The 17,322-nt window shown below is 34.6% G+C and overlaps 1 protein-coding gene across 2 annotated transcripts in view; it reads left to right on the top strand.

Moving 5' to 3' along the window:
* atf6 (activating transcription factor 6) overlaps window positions 1-17,322 on the top strand; it is a 58,402-nt gene that overhangs the window by 36,587 nt on the left and 4,493 nt on the right. For both annotated transcript variants that reach the window (XR_015517692.1, NM_001110519.1), the window contains 2 exon segments: window positions 1,659-1,770; window positions 9,243-9,327. Coding sequence is in view for 1 of the 2 variants with exons in the window: in NM_001110519.1 (NP_001103989.1) it covers window positions 1,659-1,770; window positions 9,243-9,327 (197 nt within the window). In the remaining variant the exon portion in view is untranslated.

Genomic DNA, 17,322 nt, shown 5'->3' with positions numbered 1-17,322 from the left:
TGGAGTGAATAAATTTTTTATTGTTGCGTCAACTTTTTCGAGGCATTCGTGTAAGCTAAAAAAAAGAAATATTAACCTAATAAAAATGTTATAATGTTCACTAATAGGGATGTAACGAATATAGATTTTGGTTGGTCAATTATAGTGTGAGGAATAATCATGGTTTTATGATTATAACGATTATTATGCATTTAATAATTTCAAAACACTACTAGTTTACAAAATCACACAAAAACTCCTCATATTTTAAAGTTTTATTTCTTGCTGCTCAGTAACCAAATAATACAGCACAAAAAAATAAAAACACAGTTTGCATAACTTTTAGTTGCAGCAGTTTTGTTCCATGCAGAAACGCGGTTTTGAGAAGCCTTTACGCCTAATTAACCCTAATGAATTAAAGCATGGTCAATAGTGAAATCGATTAATTGTTGCATCCAAATTCACTAATGTACATCCTAAGAAATCACAAGGACAATTTGAATTTTATTATTGCAAGACATTACAGTGAAGTTTGCAGCCCAATTCATTTGCAGCCAAAAGTAGGTGGTAGATTTGGCAGAACATTTGGATGGTGTTGAGGTGGAATGTTTTTTTAAAGCTGTCATCAAGTCCAGCAGTCATACTAGAGGGGAGTTTCAAAGTATGACACTAGTAATTGGGTTTCTTTCTTGCTGGGCTTATTGTCCACAATAATATTTCAAATAATACTTTTCTGTGTGATGTTCAACCTTTTGCTAACCAATTGCCAAATTACCATTTAAGCATTGTTTTAAGCTATTGTTGCATGTCATACACTCATGGTTTTCAGCAGTGAAAATGGTATTTACTAATTGGGTCTAAAGGGTAAAATCTTAAAAAAATAAAAATAAAAAAAGAGAAGAAATTACCTCACAAGTAGATGCTGGTGTTTTAGGAGGGTAGACCACCATAAAATAATTGCTTTAAATTTGCTTCTTTTGGTTAAACGAATTCCATACGTATAAAATTATTCACTATGTTTTCTATTTACCCAGTTACCCAAAACGATAATGACTGCCAGTAAAAATCTATCCCTGATTATTAAGTAAAACATTTAAAGATGCATCTAAAACCGTTTTTGACCATTTTTTTTATGTTGTTTTTGGGGTAACTCGCTTACTTTCCCTCAGGAGTAATCATATTTTAATAGCTATATTTTGGCAAAAATCAGCATTGCTGTCATTCCATTGCATCAAATTGACAAAAGGGAAAAGGCCACATTCACACAGGAAATTTTTGAGAACTGTAATTACACTTTTTGCTTGCTCTCTCAGTTACAAAACACACACATATGCAAAGTAAACCAGAAACATCTAGAAATGAAAGCAATGTATATAAAGAGTTTAGATGCAAAGTTCCATCTGTAATTTTCTTCTACAATGATTTTTTTTTAGCCCCTTATGTTAATTTTCTGTTATTTCATGTTAAAGGAGATGACAATCTATTCTTTGCCATAAGTTAAAGTACTGAACCTAGACATAGGAGCCTGAGTAAAATCAGAGCATGGGATTTGTAAATGTAAATTTCAGATGGCACTCAGGTTTTTGCATCTGAACTCTTTATATAATTTCCTACACTGCGCTAACAAGATAAATCAGTTGTGTGTTTGAGTGTTTAACGCGTGTGTTTCCTTTATGCAGGAATCCCGGCAGTGAACTGCAGGTGTATTACGCTCCTCACCGAACCTACAATGACTTCTTTGATGAGCTCAACCGAAGAGGGGACACTTTCTACGTGATCTCTTTCCGCCGGGTAAGTCCGTCCATCTATCTGCCTATCTGTGTGTTCATCGGTCTGCTTTCTATCGCTCTGTTGGCCGCACACGGATGTGGTTGATTGGTTTTAAGAGGCCACACAGAATCATAAAGAGACACTTGAGACGGTTTCATATAGGTAGAGCACATGACCTGCTAGGGAATCTTCTAGCACATGTTCAATCTTAAGAGATCTTTATCATTTTTGGTTGAAATGAAACACACTGTGGTTCTTGTGACATGTCCTTGCTACAAATGAACATGTCTCATGATTTTTGAACAAATTTGGTTTAAGCTATGACCGTATTAGGGCGGGTTATCAAGGGTAATGATAAGTAAATGATTATTTATACTCTAGAGTCTGAAAGATACCTTTTAAAACAACAGTAAGGTCACAGAAATGAATAAATTAATTCAGCAGAGATTTATATTGTTTTATTGTAAATGCATTTATTATTTTCTTAATTAACATCATATTTGTGAATGTGTTGTGTTCACAAACTACTTTTAAGATTAATACTACTTACTATTATGGCTAAAAATAATAATAAAAATAAAAGATTTGTTATCTAAACATTTTAACTTGAAAATATTCTTGCAAAAGAGATTTTATATGTAAAATAGTGATAAAAAATTGATTAGTTATATGAGTTGGATAACGATAATAATGATTAAATGTAAAATTAGAGCTGGCCGATTTAGCCTAAAATCTAAATCTTGATTAACTGAACATTTTAACTCTATAACGATTAATGAACAGTTATTTTATTCTTTTGCCCTCATAGTTCACTGACAAGTTTTGTACAGTAAATGTTCTGACATTACAAGTGAGAGATTTTTGAATGTAGGGTGCATTACTTGATTTTAGAATAATTGAAGTGTAAACACTATCTGCTGTGATTATTTATTGAACTTCAAAGTTGAACAACTGAAATAAAGCACGCATTGCCTAAATAACTTACACTTTTAGAAACTAAATAAATTATTCTCAATGTATATATTAAAAGTAGAAAATAAGCAGTATCTCTTCTACATTAAACAACTCTTGTATATCCTGTAAAAATATTTTAGTTTTTTATTAATTAAACAAATGTTTTAATGTCAATAATAACTTTAATGTAATGGAAAATATGCAGTCTCAAGGCATCTCTGGTGCAGCTTACAACCATCATCAGTGTAAACTAAGGCTCAAGAATGGGTTCATCGTCTTACTTGACCAGAGATCAGTTGTGGCTGCAAAGTGGCTGTGGAAGTATAAATCAGCCTAAGCCTAACAGAGCGAGGTCTCGTGACTCCACATGCGGTCGGGAAAGTAATTGAAAAATTTGTCCAGGAAAAATTTGATCGATTTATAGCTTCTGAATGTCGATTTCGCTTACTTTTCAATTAATTGCCATATAAAATAATAATAAAAGAAAATTCTTGTTGAAGAGATTTTAATTTGTATTTTGAATTCTAATAATATTTCACAATATTGCTCTTTTACTGTATTTTTGATTAAATAAGTAGAGCTTTGATGAGCTTGAGATCCTGACCTAGAACATTTGAGCAATATTTTGGATTTTTCCCTGCTTGTTATTGTTATTATTTGGTTTCAGTGTAAAATTGTTCCATCTGCATACACGCTGTACCCAAAACAATATTATCAAAGTTTTGTTTGTCAATGTATTGCAGCTGTGTTATAAATTTCACTGTAAAATGTGCTCCAAAAGTGCCTGTACTTCTACATTTAGCAGTAAATTTACAACTACCATCCCTCTCGGTCTGGTATCCCAGTGGCCTTTTATGGTTGAGTGGCACCCACTGGATTTTCTCATTTCTACTGATAAGCACCACAGAACAGTAACCAATATTATTCAGAAGAATCATCAGAATCTATTGTTTAGTTTGACGCTCAACTAAACTATAGATTGTTCATGCATGTGCATTATTTTTTGGGGGTATTTTAATTCACACAGTTTGAGCAAATGTTATAAAAGTTAAATACATTTTTCTGCTAGTTTTCATGTTCAGAATAGGCAAAAAATCTAATTCAAATTAGTTTTTTGTACACGAAACGTAGATGATTTCCATCTGGGCGTAATTTATTTAGAGTCCAACTGCATTTGTAGTAATCTTGTTTTTTTTTTTTTTTTCAGTCTAATTGCATGTCATCGTTCATCAGTTTATTCCTTTCTTTCTATGTTTAAAGTTCACTTCATATTCTCTCAGTTCCTGCTTTTGATTATTTACTAAAAAGAAGTAAATGATGTTGGCCAAAGTTTTTGAAGTAATCTTTAATCTTTTTTGTTACAAAAGACTGTGCAATCACATTAAGACAAATCCCAATGCCTCAAAGCAAAAGAACAAAATTGGAGAAACAAAATCTTTAACCAGTTTGCGGGGGATTCGACAGTACTTGGTTATCACTCATCAATTCATCCTAGGGATTTTTTTTTCTTTTAATGGCAAACAGGTCTCCACTTTTCTCCTTAATGAAACCAAAACAAAGAAATGACTCATCCTGTCAATGACTCATAATCACAAAATAAAGATGTTTTTGTGGACGCTAAAGACTGTTCTGCCAGATACTTTTTAAACTCTTGATTTAAAGACTTTAAAATCAAACATGTCATTGATTTTAATGTTCATTATTCTCAGCGCTAAAACCAGCCCTCATCGTAGCTGACTTGAGCCAGAAGATGTTTGACCGGTTTGGTCATGGTGAGCAACTGCCCTGTTTTCTTTGTTTTGGTAACTTTTTTTATTAGGTTTGTTCACTCTTTTGGGAAGTCAGACTTTCCTAATATTGACTCATCTCCTCCAGAAATCTCCTTAAAAGGTGACCACCATTTATAATAATCTATCAAATTGCGTTATGCTGTCTAAGTCACTACATACAGCGGGAAAATAAGTATTAAACACCATGTTTTTTGCTGGGAATAATATTTCAAAAGAAGCTGTTCACATGGAATTGAACCAGAAAACCCAAACAATACAAACATAAAAATAAAACAAAAAACAAAATCTGAAAAATTAATTAAAGAGAAAGTGCTAAACTACTGAAACTTATTTAATGCTTTATATGAAAGGTTTTTTTTTTTTTTTTTTTTTTTTTTTTTGATTGCAGCTTAAAGACGCCTCTCATATAGAGTTTTTATTAACATTAATTGCTCAGGTGTGAGTTTTTCACAGACTTCAACAGTGTGTAAAAATCTTGATGGTTTTGTGGGTCTTGTCTATGAAATCTGATTTTTAATTTATATTTTATATTGGACTTAAGTCAGGTGATTGGCTGGGCCATTCTACAGCTTGATTTTCCTTCTTTGAAAGCATTTTAGAGTTTCCTTGGCTGTGTTTTGGATCATTGTCTTGCTGAAATGTCCACCCTGATTTCATCTTCATCATCCTGATAATGTAGATGTTGGACTGAAGCAACTAATATTGATTTACAATGATGAAGGGCTGAGGGTTGGTTTCTAATTACTGAGAGATTTCAGCTGCTCTCTGCTTTTCTGAAAAAATGGTGATGTGTTCAATACTTATTTTCCTTGCTCTATCTTGTTAGGTGCTTTCAAATATAAGGATTTTACCTTGCTTTGTTACCTACATCTCATTTGATTAAAGTTTTTGTTTGTTTCACAATTAGTTTTCTCAATGAGTCCAATTTTTTACTTGAAAGGACTCACTGGAAATATGTGCTTCAGCCTAATTTTTTATGTGGAAAATTGTACTTTCAGGGCGGCATGACACAACTTTTGTTAATTGTTTACAACAGCTATATACATACTGGCACATACTACCTACAAATAAAATATTATTTTGGTGCATTGTTTTTGCACAAGACCAAATAAATAAATAAAACTCTGCAGTGCTCTTTTTTCTTACATTAGCTTTTGAAAATACTATTGTTTGGGTTTAAAAAAAGAGTTTTGGTCAGTATTTCGCTGGGTGATCTGATAAGCCCCGTCATCTTGTAGACATGCGTTTTTGAAATGTACAATGAAGCATACTGTAATATATTTCTGATTCACAAAAAATTTTTTAGAGCGCCCTCTAGAAGGTTTGTCATCTCAAACGTGCAACAAAACTTACCTGGAGCAACGTATTTCACTTTTTGCTAGAATGTAGGCTAAATCATCCATATTCAATGAGCCTGCGATGGGGAAAAATGTTTAAACAACGTGACATGAGTCAATGGGATGTAATACTTTTAATCAACATTTAGAAAATAACATTTAGAAATAAAAGTGTGTTGCTTAATTATTTTGCTTCACTTATTTTGTTTTTCCTTGCATTTGCATTCCCCACTGGACAGTGTTTATTTCGTTACTCCATGAGATCAAGGTCTCTGATCAAACTGTGCTAGGGATATTTCCATTGTGGTCCTCGTGTAAGCCGATCATAATATCCTCCTCTTGCAGCTCCCTCTGAGCCTGTCACAATGCAGAGTTCGCAGTCAATAGTTCATATCAATCTAATGAGATGCCTTTCTCCACAGTCACTTGCCTTTTCACTCTTTCCGTCTCTCTTCTTTTCCACCTTTCCTCTTATCGACACTCATCATGAAGGCTGTTGGATCAGTCAATTGCATCATGGGCTTCAGAGAAGTCCAGGTCACCTTCTGCTGTACTTAAGAAGAGTGTATGGCCAGTACTTTCCCTAATACTAGTCATAATCCAGTCTTAGGTTATGCAGTGTGCTATGAAAAGTTGATCCAAAATTAGGTGTAACACAAATGGAATCATCTGTGTAAATTTTATGATGTGTTTGGTGTTGTCAAGCACGTCATTTTTTTGTGTAGTTCACCTAAAAGTGAACATTTTAGCTTTTTTTTTTTTTTTTTTTTTCTTTTTTTTGTAATTAACCCTCAAGACTTTTCTCTATGAAAAGTAAGATGCAATAAATGAGAATAGATTTTGAGAATTGGAATCCATTGATGAAACTAAAGTATAACGTTAAAACAAGGGTGAATCGACTGGATTTTGTTGTGTTTGGGTGGACTATTTAGTGAATTCTTCTGCACATCTTTAGCACAGCGACGACAGATGGTGTTGAACACAAACACATTTGCTGAAGTCTACATTTATGACCCATGTCCAATCCATCACATAGACACGAGTGTTATTACAACCTTTCCTGTCCGTATGGTTTCTGTCTTCAACAGGTGTGTGTCCTGACAGGAGAATGTCCCTCATTGGTTCAGGTTGTGTTGGACTAATGTACACAAATGTTTGACCTTATTATGGAGGTGTTATATGACACTCCAGGTCTTCAAATTTCAGTTTGATTGCACTAAAAGAAACTGACAGCTTGCATAAGAAAATGTTGTGAAGTGTATATACACTTCTATTTAAATATTAGTGTAAATGGTAGGGGTTATATACATTCTATTTAATTACGCAAAAATGTTTTGAACAGATCAAAAGCGACAGTAAAGATGTTTTAGAATTGTTACAAAATCATAATACAAAAATTTTCATTTAGGATTCTATAAAATGCCACAAGTTTTCACTGACTTAGAAAAATTTTAAACAGCACATCTGCTTTAATCACTGATCATTTTAAACAAGTTCCATAATTTAAAATAATAATAACAAAAAATCATTCAAAGAACCCCTATTTTGCATTATGAAAGGTCATATTTTGGTTTTGGTGGTCTCCAACAACAGTCGGATATGCATGCAAGGTCAAAAAACACTTTCATTGTCTTATAATATGCATTTCTTTTTACCTAATTATCCCAGTGACTCCCATATGATTCATTCAGCGATTTATTTGTTCCCAAACTCCTCCTAATCTGCGCTGATTGGTCTGATGACCCAGTCTGTCGTGATTGGTCAACTGGGTTCAGTGCGAGACCACGGTTATGAAGTAGCACAGAGTATTTGAGAGCTCAATGCTAGGAATGCAATAAGGCAATGCAGTTAAACACCAGCATATTCCTCTACTCTTGTACCCAAAGTAATAACAATGACACACATTCAGTATTAATCCACACAGTGGCAAAAGTTGAACTGCTCCTTCCTTTAATAGCAAACGGCCGGTAAATCCTGTCTTGCATTGTAGGTTATTGTATCAAAAATCGGAAAAATGACAGGAACAAAAACAGCACTAGCTTGGCTATACTCTGGTGTTATTGTGAAAATTAACTTTAATCCTTTATTCCCTGCAGCCAAATCTCCATCTGTCAGTGATCGTCATCTTCACGTTATGATCAGTCCCTTGATACCTCACGCTGTGCTAGAGTCTGAAAGGAAAGGCGTGTTTACGTTTTACCAGATCTGGCACTACATATTTGGTGATGTACAGTATCGATGTCGACATGTTCAGGCAAAAGATCCGAACCCAACACGATTCATTTATTCGTCTCTGAGTCGACTATTTCGTTTAAGAATAAAATGTTTTAAACACGGTGCACTTTCAGTTTTAAACCTCAGCTGGATATTTTCATTCACTCAGTGCAGTTACACACTGGATGAAAGCTCATTTTCAAAAACCCATAATAGGGGCTCTTTAAACTGAAACTACATATTTGATTAATCTGTAAATAAAAACTATAATAGTTGTTAAATGCAAAAATGCAAAAAAAAACAAAAAACAAAAACTAATACTGGCAGTTTTGCCACTGCAGGAATTGAAGGAAAAATAATCAATATAAATAAAAAGTATTATATATATATATATATATATATATATATATATATATATATATATATATATATATATATATATATATATATATATATATATATATATAATCAATTCAGTAACTGAAAACAATAATACTTTGTTTATTTTTAATTTCAAATAAATGCTGTGTTGGTGACTATATGAGACTTTATTCAAAATTAAACAATCTTACCAACCCCAACGCTAGTGTATATTAAATTATGCATGCAGTGTATATTACTACATGTACTTACTGTAGATGTGCATATTTACCACACAACAATCTCAACCCACAGGTGAGTGGGCTTGACAAACCATCTGTAGAAAACACACTTTCATCTCTTTCTTTCATTTTAACCAACACCAATTTTTCACATTTGCACAAGACACTTTCTCACAATCACTCCGTATGTCTTAAAAAGAACATTGCACATTTATGACATGTGCTTTATACATGTGAGTGGGCTTGACAAACCCACTGTAGAAACACTCTTCTCTCTTTAAAAAAACACTCTCCCTTACTCTAGCACTTAATTCTCTGAGCGCTAATGCTGAATGCTTCCTCAGTTGTAAGTCAATTTGGACAAAAACATCTGCTAAATGACTAAATGTAAATGACACACTCTGGATATCTATACTTTCCTCGTCGCATTGTTTCTCACACCAGTTGTCCTACATCAGATTTTTCTCAGCAACAACTTTGTTGTCCCAATCTTTTCAAACAGTGACCAGTTCAGTTTTTGTCCATGGAAAAGTAAAAAAAAAAAAATCTTGAAGCATGTATTTTGTGGCTGATGGCAGTTCCTCTTTTGCTTACAGGATCACCTCCTGCTTCCCGCCACTAACCACAACAAAGGCAGTCGCCCCAAGATGTCAGTGGTCCTGCCAGCTATGAATTACAATGGTAAGGAAAAAAGAAATGGTAAATGATCATATTTTTCTAATGAACTGTCATCCTGCTTTGTTTCATTCTGAAGCCATCACTGTGGCTGTGTTGTATTTTCTGTTTGTGCTTCATGAACAAATTGCCTCAAAGTATGACATGGTTGGCTTTATATACAGTTTGTTTTTTGCAACGTGTCTGGGCAGTTTTTAATTGTTGTTCTATGTACATATACGTCATATCAGTTTGTGGGCATTTTGTCTTACTGTTTTTTTGTTTGTTTTTTGTAGTATGTCATAAAATGTGTACTGTATTTTAAAATATGCCATGTAAATTTTCTTTAAAAGTAATTTTTTAATGCAAAGACCTAAGAGTGTTTAAACAGAAATCTTTTTTTGGACTGGAAACAAATTTTGATTAATATTTCAATAATTTCTATAGATACAATACATTTAAGGTAGCCTACCCATAACCCCTTCATCTCAGATCAATGTTTTTACCTGTGTGCTGATGAGATCACAGTCAGATTGTTGCCTCGCTCACAGCAGGCCTTCAGCCTCTGATTACTGCACAACCGCTGGGCGAGAATGATTCGCTCTGAGCCCCTATTGGAGACCAGCACATAACAGCTCTACAGTTAATGACATATTATTGAGCACTGCAGGAGATATCTTTGGGTTTTGGCATCTAATTGATTTTATGAAGGGTGTTTAATTCATATTATATTGCATTGAATTTGTGTATGCATGTATTATAGAAGAGCTCTCTGTGTGGGTACTTGTTTGTGTGATTTAGGAGGACCATACTTAATCAGATCTTTTAACTTTTGAAATGTGCAATTCTCTCAACTGAAACGTTGGTTTTGGGGGTAGGGTTGGTTTTTTAATATAAATGTTTTTTACAGTACAAAATGCATTATGCATCTGGATATTCTTTGTAAACCATATATACATCTGTGTGCACGTAAAAATGTAAATTCACTCAGGTTCATCAAAATGAGACAATAGAAGATTGGAAAAAGGTTGTCTGCAACAAAGATGGGCAGTCATTTGGTGTAAGCATGGTAGCATGGATCCATTATGCTTTGCTACAATAGTTCAGGCTGCTGCTGGTGGTTGTGTAATGTTTTGTACACTTTGGGCCCCTGAGAGCACAGTTTAAACACCACAAACTACATGTTGTATCTGACTATGTTCATAACTTTGACTAAAGTGTTACCCATATTGTGATGGCTATGTCCAGCAAGGTAACATGTTGTCACTTAACTCAAATGATCTCAATATGTGATCCTGGGTCACAAACCCATCATAAGGGAGTGTATATTTTTGAAAAAATGATATTAATACTTTGTTAGGATTGGACGAAATTTGGTCAAGATACTACTACTTGAAAATATCTGGAATCTGAGGTTTCAAAAAATATATAAATACTAAGAAAATAAATGTAAATAAAAGTCCTCTGCAATGCATATTTCTCATCAAATTAAGTTTGGATTTATTTATGGTTTAAAATTGACAATATATTCATGGTACATGATCTTGAATTACAATTTAATGATTTTTAGCGTAAGGAAAATCTATGGCTGTCTCTCAATGTGCGTTTTTCTGTCCTTGTGTTCTCGTTAAAAAACATCAACGTCTAAAGTTCTAAAACTCAAGACTGCAACAACAGAGGGTGCGTGAAAGTTCCCGGTTGTGTTTTTGGTATGGAGGATGCACTGATGCAGACTGGAGCACTAAAATCGCTCAAAGTTCCAGAAATCAAAGTTAACATTAACATGAAAATCTTAATAAAAGCATAAACACATTGAGGGTGTTTATTTGCTGAAATTCGTATTGAAATCTGTTCTATTTGTATTGTGCAAAGTATATTTGTAAAGCTTTTGTGCGTGTTATATATATATATATATATATATATATATATATATATATATATATATATATATATATATATATATATATATATATATATATTGAAAAGGGAAAAAAACAATAAATCTTGGTATAATTGATTGAATGTTTAAATAATTTTCTGTATAAAAACCAAAAAAAAAACGTGAGGGTCATGTGACCATGAGGAAGATTGCAGTATCTCATTTCTCACAGAATGCGTTCTCTGTTCTCGCGGTCTCTTGAATTCTTTCTTCTGAGGTGACCTGGCAAGACTGTTCTTCACAAGAACGCAAGTCCGTTCTCTGCATTCTTAGAATTGAGAAACAGCCTATATAGCTTGACCCTTACAACGTATTTTTGGCTATTTCTATGCAACCAAAGGTTTTTGGTCTAGGGTCACATACAGTATAAATAGTCAAAAAGAACACTGTTGAAATTTGATGGTTGCTCGTATTTATAACTGCTTCAATTTCTTTATTATTAAATTTTCTCTTGCATTTCTCGGCTGTGGTCACAGTATCAGATAGGATTAGTCTTGTGCTGAACTTGGGAAATGTGATATAGTGACCTTGTAGGGTGAACAGGCTATTGCGAAACAACCAAAGAGTAATGCTTTTAAAAAGAGACAACCGATAGAAGCATAGTCATTCCTACTGTGATAGTGTTAGTTTCTCATGTGCGAGTGCTTTACAAACTATGTGCGCATATTAGGACAAATGGCCTTACTTTTCAGTTTGTTTATTTTCATCTCCCTTTTAGAATTTGTGCTTTTGAGATGCAAAAAATGAGGGCATTTCTATCAACGCTCAGAGAATTTGCACCATATTGTTCAATGACAAGAGGAGTAAACAATTCTGTTACTGTGTGCGTGAGTTTGTGTGAGTATGTGATGTCTGGGAAGAGCTTGATCTTGTAATTGACGCTCACCGTCTGCAATTAGTTTTGCTCAGAGCATAAGGAACCTGACATATCTTGAAGATCATAGACTCCAATTGTTTATGTAACCCAGATCTTAAGTATTCCCTCTTGAGAGGACATCTGAGCATGGTGTGCTCTCAATCAGTTTTTTTTTTCTTGCTCCATCCTGTGTTGATTTAGAAATGTGTGTTCAAAGTTGGCTTTCACATGGTTTCATTAAGACAGCAACTTCTTTTTGGGCAATTCTGAACAGAAGTCTGCTTTGTGAAAACACCCCCAGCTGATTCTGTTCCGGATTGTGTGTTCAGATCCGGGTGTTTTCCACCATATGTGGTGCAGCAATGGAAAAATACCTTTCTGTTATTCATCAGTGATTTCAAGGTGGTCAGTTTCTGTCCAGCCAATTGGCTTCAGTTACAGCTAATGCTTTATAGTTAAAAGCTTAATTTAGTACTAATTCAGGAAAGAAATGTTCAGCCAGTTATTTATATACCCTTGAGTTTTTTCATATGGATTTTTTTTCATAAAATCACAGTTCATAGTAAAACTCCTCTTTTAAATTTTCCCCAAAAGAACTATATTTTAAGCCAAAAATGCTATAAAAAAATACATACACACACACACACACTAACACACACATATATATATATATATATGCGCACAATATATCGTTCGAGCATCGATATTGCAATGTGTGTGTCTGCAATAGTCACATAAAGATATGCAATGTTGAGTTAGAATTAAAGATGACCAGAAACCACAAGTCAAAGCCAATGAGATTTCTCGAGACTCTGCAGAATTTAAGCATAATAGTGAAAGTTAATCATCTGCATGTATTTTTAAGGTCTGTGAAAGCATTTTGAGAAAGTTCAAAGCATTTTAATAGAGACGTAAAGGAGTTTAATAAAGATCGATTTGATTGAACAATTTAAATGCATTGTTAATTTACATTTAATTATTCAATTTCTGCAACCGAGTACCGTTACGCCTGTTTCACACTGCAAGCACAAGCAGTGTTTGAGCAGTAGTGCGCAGCGCGTAAGGATAGCAGAAGCGGCGCGCAGAGGTTTGCCTTTCACACTGACTGCGTCTACTGCTGCACAGATCAATCTATCTCTGGGCCCGTTTACTCTAGTGCGTTTAAGTTTTAAAACGACGTTTTAGAATGAAAACGATCCGCGGCCACACTAGCGTTTCACCCAGCGTTTCTGAACAGCTCTCCGTCCACACTAAAACGCTGAAAACGCACATCACGTGACCACACACACACTTTCGGGCAAGCGATGCAGCCTATCTACCCAGATAAGAGCTCTGCTAGTCGGACTGCTCATAAGCAACTCCCGCTGGATTTAATCTCACTATATTTATTAAACGTGATATTTCATTCATCTTGTTGTCTACATCTAACAACATATTCCCTGACTTTGGTCATTGGAATCTATTACTTGTTTAGGTAACGTGTTTTGGCTGAGCGCAAAGATAAGTTAATAATTAATGTAACCACGTAGCCTACATTCTGTATATTGACTGATCGCTTGCCTTTATTTCCTTTAATGTATACACTTATTGTGTTATACTTTTATAATGGCCATTATTGATTATTAAAACTGATATTCAGCAAAAGAGAGGGTATGTTTCGTATTTTCACTGTAATTGTAAGGAGGCAGTACTGTTATAGGCTCCGTTTTGTTATTAATATTCACACAGTGAAGATGATGCTCATTATGCAGCACAACGCCTCAACATTTCTGCTGTCTGTTAAAATGAAAATAGCAGTTCCTTAAATCATGTTTTCATTTTATTGTTGAGAAAGTGAAACAACGTAGCCAGGGTGATGTGAATGAAGTTATAGAGTACACTGTTCCCTTTAAAGATTTACCCGTGTCCTCGGTAGTCTGTTTTCCATATCAAACTGAGGAGGGGGAGACTGCAGCCTTGATCAAACTTGCGGAATCTGAACTCACAAGAAGAGGATGCAGGACTGAACTGTGTGTTGGGCTACTTAATATTGAGGAAAAGCCCCAATCAGAGAGGCAAATGTCGGCAGCCCCGCCTCTGTTTTTAGATGTCTCTGATTTGCCCCATCCACACTGAGACGGAGCAGCAGCGTTTTAGAATGCAAGCGGCCTCTTCAGCGTTTGCAAAACGCTCTGTTTCGACACTCAAAAACTCCGGCGTAGTGTGAATGGATGGCGTAACCGTAGCAAAACTTATGCGTTTTAAAACGAAAAAGCATTAGTGTAAACGGGGCCTCTGTCTATTCTATCTAGTCATATAGATCTATTTAGATCTATAAATACAATTTTTAAAAAACTTTTCATCTGCACCAAGGCTTGCGACAACAACTTCCTCCTCCGCTGTTTCCTCGACCTCCACAAGTCTTTATTTTACAAATTATATAGATCATAAAGAACTGTATGCTTCTCACGCCCTGAGGAGTGTCATTTTCAGGTGCACTAGGTCAGAAGACAATCGCTTGTGATGTCATTTTGATTGCCAGGATGATGTAGGCCTATAATAGTTATAAAAATAGTTATACAATATAGTTATAATGATAATGATACACAATCAAACTAGTGTGCAACTTACTAAGCAAAACTGATACTAAATTTGTTTTACATTTTGGTTTTGTAGTTCGGCCCAAATATTTGTTGTCGTTTTTAATCATTTGTTCATTTAATTGAATATCTAAAAATAAGTGGATATTATCGATGCATTATTATTCATTCATTTTCTTTTCGGCTTGGTCCCTTTATTAATCTGGGGCCGCTACAGTGGAATGAACCACCATCTTATCCAGCATATGTTTTACGCAGCGGATGCAACCCATCACTGGGAATCCATTGTGTTTATTAATGACAGTATTTTGTTTATTATATGTATATAATAAATAAAAAAAAAATACATTTATATTTCACTCCCTTATTAAATCATCGCCGTCAATCTAAAGTATTTGCAAAAAAAGTTATTGAAGTCATCTGGTGAAATTATATCTCAATATATCATATATGTCTCCGTATGCATCACAGAGAAATAAATATCGCAATATCAAATTTTTCTAATAACGTGCAGCCTTAATATGTATAATAGATACAGATCTCCAAAGAACTGACTTCTTCTTTGGTTTGATCTGTTCGATCTAACTTCTGGGCTAAATGAACTGGTTTATTGTAAAAAATAAAAAAAAAAAGTTTAAAAGATGAATCTTTTATAGATTTGATTTTTAGATTCAACTCATTGATTCACACATTAACAGCTCGCTAGGGAAGATTAATATTAAACAAAGTCATTTACCTACCAAAAATGTGTGGTGTCAAAAAAAGCTGCTGTGTAGTTATGCGATTTATTTATTTATTTTTTTATTTATATTATTTTTATTATTATTTTTGGCAAGCATCACTTGCATTAATTTTTACACATCACTTAAACTTCTTTTAAAGCCGTTCAGTGTGTGTGTGCGTGCGTGCGTGCGTGTACATGTGCACTTAGAAAGTCTTAAAGAACTTTCTTTATTCATATTCTTCAGTTTAAAAACCAATGTGACTGCAGTTCACAATAAATCAGAGTTTAGAACTCATTGACCCAATGATCTAATCAGAGCAATTGTCTGTTAATCTGTCAAAATCTTTATTTTTGGCTAAACTGTGTCTTTCATGCTGTAAATATCAGGCTTTTTGGGTGAAGCCACTGCTGATATGGTGGAGAGCGAGTCTGGCTGGAAGCTCAAAGACTCACAAACACACTCCCATCAGGACTTTACCCTCGAGTCATGGCGTTTTAAAGTCAAGCACAGTACCAGACATATTCAAAAGGGATTTCGCCTAAGCAAAAGCGCTCTCTGGGAGTGGAAAATGGCAGTTGTGACAACCTTAAAATATATAGGATGGAAAAGCTGATATTTTAAAATGTGATGACGTGTACAGCTCAGCAGTTCAGTGTCATTTTAATGCGTGCAGTGAAATACAGTTGGGTGATTGAGATGATTGCTGTAACCCATCATCTGGGATGATTTCTGCAGCAGCGCTGAGGTTTTTTTTTTTTTTTTTTTTTTAGCACCTGAAAAAATACACATTCTGTGACATTTTAACTATCGCATAACATTGTGGTAGTATCAGAGATGAATAGGGAAGATTTTGGTTTCAGGCGCTGTCAAAGAGAAGAGAGAATCACCAGTTCTGAGATCATCGTTGTGTGTGTGCCTAAAAAAAAAGTGTAGCATACCCAAATGCATTCACCAGTAATGGCTGGAAAAGTGCTTTAGATTGACCTACCATGCTGCTCTTTCCTATAAAGTTTTTATCAGCGCTGGAGCGAATCACAAATGTCTGCTGTAAAAGTTACTTTCCCGATGTCCATAGGCTGCGCGTGTATGTGAGACTCTCACTCAGCTTCTCCGGTATGGAGAGCTGTTCTTATAGATCTGCAGAGAGTGTAAACCCTCATGCCTTCAGTGCCTCCTTACAAAAAAATCTCATTATTTGGGTTTGACGAGAGCTTTTATGAGTCTGTCAAAACACGGGCAGAGAAGTCACACCCTGACCTCCATTCAGGAGATAAAGGATGAAAGAGCAGCCCACCCTGTCAGTTACACCCAGATTTATCAATATCAAAATAGCTGGGAAATTTACATATGGGATAGTCATAGGAATTACTAATGTATTATGGATCACTAATGTTTTATTTATCTGATTGAAAGAACCACAAAAAAGCAACAATGTAATTGTTCAATTTAAAAGAATAGTATACCGCACATTTTTATGTTCATTTTCTCATCTTCAAGCCATCTGATTTGTTGATGACTTGCACATCAATTTTAAAAAAGGGGCATAAAAAATGTATGGCCACAACTGAGTAGGATAAACTTTTTATTCAATGAGAAAAAATGTGCATAAACTACGATGGAAACACATTTAGCGAATAAATTCTAGCATGCGCATCAAAAAAGTCATGTGAATTTGCTTCAACAAATCATGTCATAAAAAGTGGCAGAAAGTGACAGTTATGTTTGGGTAGGCGATGAGGTCCGAACATTTTTAAATGGTATATATATGAAAGAAGTGACCATCCTTGAAGGAAAACATCAGGCGAACGCACAAATCATCCAAGTGTTCAATGGCCGCATTTACACTGCACCGTTCAAGTGACTCAATTCCGAATGTAAAAAAAAAAAATTTTTTCATTCATTCATTTTCTTGTCGGCTTAGTC

This window comes from Danio rerio, chromosome 20 (genome assembly GCF_052040795.2).
Source record: "Danio rerio strain M-AB ecotype USA chromosome 20, GRCz13ab, whole genome shotgun sequence".
Lineage (NCBI taxonomy): Eukaryota > Metazoa > Chordata > Actinopteri > Cypriniformes > Danionidae > Danio > Danio rerio.
Note: the sequence above shows the minus strand (reverse complement) of the source record. Positions and strands in the feature narration are given on the sequence as shown.